The sequence below is a fragment of the Egretta garzetta genome, unplaced genomic scaffold (assembly GCF_000687185.1).
Source record: "Egretta garzetta isolate BGI_Z169 unplaced genomic scaffold, ASM68718v1 scaffold94, whole genome shotgun sequence".
Classification (NCBI taxonomy): domain Eukaryota; kingdom Metazoa; phylum Chordata; class Aves; order Pelecaniformes; family Ardeidae; genus Egretta; species Egretta garzetta.
In genome coordinates, this window is record NW_009259683.1 from 5,646,561 (window position 1) to 5,653,505 (window position 6,945).

A 6,945-nucleotide genomic window follows, 5' to 3' on the forward strand; every position below is an offset into this window, starting at 1 on the left:
CCCCTCCCCCCCCAAAGAAAGAAAAAATTTAAAAAATCGACCCCCAAATCCAAGCGAAAACTTACCGAGACCACCAAACCCCCCTCCCCCAAGCCTTTCCTAAAAGGGGCTGGAGGGGGAAACTTGTTGAGCGTTTATCCAAACCAGAAACAAAACCGAGCAGGACTGAGAATAACGGTCCTGGTCGCGGGTAGCTGCAACGAGACACGAAGGCTCCGAGTGGCTGGGGGGGATCTAAATCATGTACTTTTCTCTTCCAGACAACATAGGGGGACCAGAAGGGAAAAGGGCTCGGACTGCTTACACCCGCTATCAGACCTTGGAGCTGGAAAAGGAATTTCACTTCAATAGATACCTGACCCGCAGAAGAAGGATTGAAATAGCACATGCTCTTTGCCTCTCAGAGAGACAAATAAAGATCTGGTTCCAAAACAGGAGAATGAAATGGAAAAAGGATAATAAGCTGAAAAGTATGAGCATGGCAGCTGCAGGAGGGGCATTCCGTCCCTAAGCGTTTGATCAATTAAAAGTACTGAGCAGTATTAGCTGACCCTGCGTCTCATGTCAGTACTAAGTTGACTTTCTAAAACTTCCTTGTGTTACTTCTGTGAAGAAACCCCGTTCTTGTCGCCCTTATTCATCTTTTAATCATGAGCCTGTTTATTACCATTCTCTCGCGTGTATAAGTAGATCTGCTTTTATCGTACATTTCTTTGTCTTGAATGGCTTTGTCTTGAAAAAATAATAGATGTTTTAACTTATTTATATGAAGCGAGCTGTGTTACTTGAAGTAACTGTTAAAACAAAACTGAACAAAAAAGAACAAAAAAAAAAAAGAAGGGTAAAAAAAAAGAGAGAGAGAAAGAAACCCTCCCCCGGTTTAGTACAAATGTTATGTGTTGCACTCAACCTGCTTAACTGTGCATGTGTGGTCAAGTGTTAATGTCTGTATAGCTCCAAGCTGTTAAAAATATTTTTATTCAAACTACCTATATAATTCCTGTGTAATTAATGCTGTCGTAGAGGTGAAATGATGAAATCAACTGAACTTGTCCTACGTGTAGTGAATAGTGAATCTGTGACGAAAACTGTGATTCCAAGCAGTATGTCCTTGCTGTGCCTTTGTATATGACTCTTTGCACGAACTCTTAGAAGTGGCTCTTATTAAGCGCAGCTTCTGTGATGTATGTTTTTTGTGAACAAAGTTACAAATATAGTCAAAGTCTGGCTGTTTGAGCAAACTGTGATCAGCTTTTTTTTTTTTTTTTTTTTTTTTGTATTTGTTTTTAAAAAAAACCTGACTGGAAATCAACAAAAAAAAATAAACTTTCTATTGTAAAGTTTTCGTGGTCTGGTCTGTGCAAAGCAAGAAGTTGTGCTTCCTGATTTGCCTCTGAAAAAAAATATTAACCCGTGCAGCGTTTGTAATAATATTTTACCTGGCTCCTGCTGCACGTTGGAAATGGTAGATGCTGCGATTGTCCGCTACCAGTATTTTTAATTGAAAGTTTGACCATAAGTTCCTCCTTAATGGTTTCTCGCTAGGTGGAAAGCTGCAGCGCAGGACCACAATCAACACCCTTTGTGGGTGAATCAACTGTTAGCTGTTTGCTGATGGTTGGAAGAAAAAAAAAAAAAAACAACAACCCACCCATGTGCTTTGTTAAAACACGCTGCTAACTCCAAGACGTGTTTGCATCGCTCTAGGATTTCTGCTATGATTTCATTAAGTATATTTGCAGGACAGCCACGTCCGAGCCCTCTGCGTCTACTAGTAATCCTCGCTAGCCACATTCCCCCTTTTCACCCTCTACAGATTTTTGGTTTTCTTCGCTACAATTAGTTTGCTATAAACGTAATGTTACTTACCCCATCAGAGCTTGAATGGTTAACTCTTCTGAGCTTCTAAGAGCAACTAAAGATTTGCACATTTACTGACTGGTTACATTGATGCCTTCCCTTAAAAGTTATAAAACAGTAAACTTTATAAGCCCCAGTTCCGGCTATATGACATTTGGGTGCCAAATGAATAGGGTTTTGTCTATGAATTAGATCGTAAAATCATCCATAGCACAGACAGATAGGCTCACTGGCTATAAAAAGTCACGTGGTGCCATTAAAGTAAGTTTTATGGTTTTGGGGAGTTGACATCCAACATTATATACCACATAACATATAATCTCACTGACGCTGGACTTCATTTGACTCTTTTGCAGGCTACGTGTGCCTCCTGGCCATTCAAATTGTCAGGTTTAGGGACAGAAGTATCCAAACCACAAGTTCTCAATACTGTATGAAAAATGGCTCCTTGCAAGTCAAAGGTAAGTTTTGTGCACAAGTTCCTTAAAGTTTATTTGTACAGTGGGGAAAGCCGAGGCTCCCGCTTGCTCTCGCTGCCTCTCGCCTCTCTCTTTCTTTCTCTTTCTCAAAAAAAACCGCCCGCCTGGGTCTTTTCAGGACGGTCCCACCGAGCCCGAGAGGCAGGATCAACCACTAATGATCCAGGTTGCGCTGCAAATCCCCCCCCCATCCCTTCACTCGCAGCAGCTAGCTCTCTATTTTAACGATCAAATCAAAGTAAACCACAATAAGCGACTTTGGCAGAGATGGATTTTGGGGCCTAGCTTTAATCACTTTGACTACCGCAGAACATAATTACTTCCTTTGCTCCAATAGGCTCTCCAAGTTTGGAGAGGTTTTGTTTAGCAAAGAGTAGTTACTGCAGGCGATTAAAAAAAAGGGGGGAACAAAATAGATAAGGCTTGATATTATCTGGGCAGCGTCTTCTGTAGGCATGATAGAGTTGGAGGCGTGCTGATATGGTAATAATCTTTGGATTGGTGAAATATGTTGCACATCAGAGCTAGTATTAAAATGGCACAGTCTGTACTGGAGCGCTTAAGATTCCTATTTTCTGCACTGGGTTGTGCAGAAAGCTTTAGCTATGTGTATATGTCCATCTGCAAGCGCGTAGTGTGTTTCGGGGATGAGCATTTATAACGTTGCTGTAACTTTTTCCAGATCCTATATGTAACTGCATAAATATGAATGTATTTAAATTATGCGCGTGTGTGCATGCATGTACAAATCAATATATATGCCTGTATAAAGCCGTGCACATGCATATGTGTGTCTAATATCAGCGAATTTATGTATACAAGGGGTGTGCACGCGTGTATACATATATACGTTCCTGTGACTTTTTTTTTTTTTTTTTTAAAAGCGAACCAATTGACTGTAACTTGTAGTATTAATACAAGAGACTACAGGTCATTAGAGTGCTGCAAATTATGAAATACGGGCTTGGTTTATTGAAGATTGTAAATATCCCCCTAGCTCTGCTCTCTCCCTCTCTGCCTTATATTGCTGGCTGCCATTGTGGGGTAGGCCCCAGCTGTGTGTTTACTTCAACATTCTTTTTATTTAAGTGGACTGTTCTCACTAGAGTGTGATTACTCAGCAATAAACTTTATGGCCGGATTTAACTTTAGTCTTTGAATTTCCAGGACTTGAATGAAAGGGTGAAAGGAACTCTGTCTTTCTCTGGGTAGCATTAAGGCCTGATCCTTACCCTCAGAGCTGTTACTTAGGCGAGTGATCTCGGGGGGGGTGCAGGCGGACTAGGCAGGGGCTAGGGAAGAGATTTGAGAATTGCCTCAAAAAAAAAAAAAATACACATAAATATATAAATACATCTATATGTATCTGCCAACTAGCTGTGCGTATCTCTTCCTCTGTTCAGGTTTGGAGTAGCAAGGATTCAGCAGATCACATTGTTTTCCTTCATGTGTCATAAAGTCGGGTTTGTAAAAGAACAGGGCGGTTTGATGGGAGCTGGGAGATGGGCTTTGTTTTATTTCGCCAGTGCTATCCCGTTTGAATATTGCTGTTTAGACTGTCTGCTACTGCGAGCAAAAAGGAGAGAAAGGCAGAGGGGAACAGGAGGGTAAGGTTGTTGTGTACCTCTGCAAGCTCTGCGCATTGCTGACTGATTCCTATTTTTAATATATTTGCCTTTAACGTTAAGGAAACGGTAGTATATGAGGTTGGCTCAGCTCAAAAGATCTCACAGTTTCACAAATATTTAATATTTAGAGTCAAGCCCCTCCATAAGATAAATGGGGTCGGAAGCCTTTGTGTCTGTGTATCTTCCTACGAACACTAAACAAACACATATGCATATACTTTATATTAAAAAACCGGGAAAGGCTTTAAAAGTGCATATCCAAATGCACATTTGAAAACCATTTCCGTAATAAACAGCTGGAGGTTTTATAGCACACTAGCTGTCACATTTTCATCAATAGGAATACCAGAAAGTTGTATGTGATAGGCGTGTATTATATTATATTATACTATATATGCCATAAAATTTTATAGTTTGAGGCAAAGGCATGAAAATCCTTTAAAAGTTTGGGCTTCATTTATATACGGGTCTTTTCCCAAGGAAACGCCTTCGCTTATGGACGGGGATGATAGTAGACGCAAACCGTTCGCGATTACTCAATACTCAACAGCCCTGCGTTATTCGAATTAGGTGGTGAATATACAAACACACACGCTCACCCCTTTGACTGATATTTTAGGAACCTGGCTATCGTCGCGGATCGTAATTTTTCATTGTCTTAGAGTGAAGAGGTTCGCTATCACGTATTTTCACATTTTTGCATGTGGCTTCTGGAGCATATTCCACATAAAGCAGTGTACCGAGATTCAAGAACCACGGAAAAGAAAAAAATCCCCAAACCCACAAGCATGTAAACCCGCTCGTACTGCGAGAAACCCTCTAACAACAAAAGAAAGTTAGCTAGAAATGACAACTTCTCCATATTTCTGGCCCTGCCCTGTCCTAAGCAGCACACTTGAAGCCATTCAAATCCAGAAACGCATTCAGATTTTCCAATCCGCTTCGAAATCTGAAATTCAAACAACCCCGAGACCGCCAAACTCTACCAAAATATTCCCAGCTCCTAATTGTTTTCCGAGGGAAAATGTCATGGAGAATAATCGCTGGGAATGCAGGGAGAGGTCTTATCTGCACGCATTATTTTTCTGCTGTGTTTGGGGGACTGAATGCGTGCGAGTTTGTTTGGCTTGAGGCATGGCGAGTGGCGTTCTGCTCGTTGAAATATAGTTTGCCTGAGCCTTGTCAAGAAATACCGGCGTGCAGCGTGTCACGTCTAAGCGTAAGGCCAATTAAAGATTAGGCAAGTCTCTTAATGTGTGTGACTAGTGACTTCACAAGGCATAACTTTCTCTAAACCAGAAGTATAACAATCCGATGGAAAGTCATCCGTAAATTACAGCTCTGCAGCCTTGTCTAAGCCCTGCAAACGCCCTAATTGCAGAACATTACGGGGAAATTATTATTCTGCCATTTCCTTACATTTAATAAGTGAGTATCTGTGGAAGGGTGACAATAGAAGGGTTTGCAATCTGCTCCATGGGAAATTGAATGGAACAGATCATGAGGGGCGGATCAGGAGGTTTCGATTTCAAACCCTGCATACTGGAGCAATGCCTTTTCCCTCCCCGCAAATACAGATTTAACGCATTAAATGCAGACATAAGTAAATCTCCTGGCCAAGTTAAGACGTCGCTTTGCTCTCTTAGCTCTTTCTCTTTCCTGCCCTTAAAAATCTCCCCGATTTGTTGCTAGAGTTGCTAGCCAGAGCGCAAAAACACAGCTCCCACAGCCGCCTGTTCACCTTTGAAAATATTATCCCTTTCAAATTAAAGCATCCTCACTAATGTCTCTCTGGAAGGCAAATACTCATGGACCATCGCAGTCACATGTTCCTGTGGCTACACGCACAAACAATATCAAATCTGACACAGAAAGCGTGGAAAATTTGCAAGGATTTCGCCTTATAGCACGCATAAGGAATCTTTCCTATATCCCCTCCCCCAAAAAATGTCTTTTCAATAATAATATTTGCTATGAAGGTTATTGGGTAATTATTGCAATTTTGTGGAACAGTCCTTGCTTGAGGTGAAGTCTGTCTCTGGATAACAAATGGCAGCCCGTGCAGTTCACTGCCAGGTTAAGTAAATGCAGAAAAGATAAATCTGCACACCCTAGGAATCACCAGCAGAGCTCGCTTTAGACCAAGTTCACAGTCAACTCGTTTGCCTAGACAAGGCTTCGCAAACAATTAGAGTTGTTTCTTTATGTTTAAATCAAGGAGAAATGACTACGACCCTCGCAGCAGAGAGCTGCAGCTTTTCCCCCAACGCTCGTCGCTACGTTCCTTCCAACCTCACGCCCAGAACTTACCCAGCATTTCACCTGCAATTGTAACCATATAGCGCCTTTGAGTAACAGGCTTCCCTCCAACGCTGCCGAAAGGCTGTGCAAACTGATTTAACAGCACTTTACAAAGCTGCGAGATTAAAGAAAAGGAAGAAAAAAAAAAGGGCAATAATTAAAAATGCAAAAGTATCCGATTTCTCAACAGCAAGAAGAAGGAAAAAGGAAAAAAAAAAAAAAGAGCCCTTAGAAAGCTGGGGGAAACGGCAGAACTATTGAAACAAACAGTGCGAGTCTCTTACTCCTAAAAGAAGCTGCATAGCTTTTGTATATCTTTGTGGTTAAGGGCGTTACAACTGCAGGTCAAAAAGTTGAGGGTCAAAAGTTTACGTTTTGCACCACTCTTAGTCATTCGCCCAGACAGAGTTTGATGTCAATGTTATAGCCGAGATCTTGACTATCAGCACAAAAGATAAAATAGCTTTGAGTTACGTGTGTATCACAGTATGGACTCCAGGTGAACCCTACTGGCTGAATGACCTCAATTACCGAGGAAAGGATAGAAAATTCCTCTTTTCAAGAGTAATACACGTTGTATTTCATCTTGAATTATCGGCCACATTTGTGTCTGAATATCTCGGGCTCAGCCGCGGCAGGTAAACACGCGGGTTGGCCCCCCAGCAGCCCCCCGGGCG

The 6,945-nt window shown here is 41.6% G+C and overlaps 1 protein-coding gene across 1 annotated transcript in view; it reads left to right on the top strand.

The window, feature by feature from the left end:
* Positions 1-511, top strand: part of HOXA5 (homeobox A5) — a 1,638-nt gene extending 1,127 nt beyond the window's left edge. The window contains exon 2 of the mRNA XM_009638652.2: positions 261-511. Within this exon, the coding sequence (XP_009636947.1) occupies positions 261-511 (251 nt within the window). The remainder of the gene's footprint in view (positions 1-260) is intronic.
* The last annotated feature ends 6,434 nt before the right edge of the window (positions 512-6,945 follow it).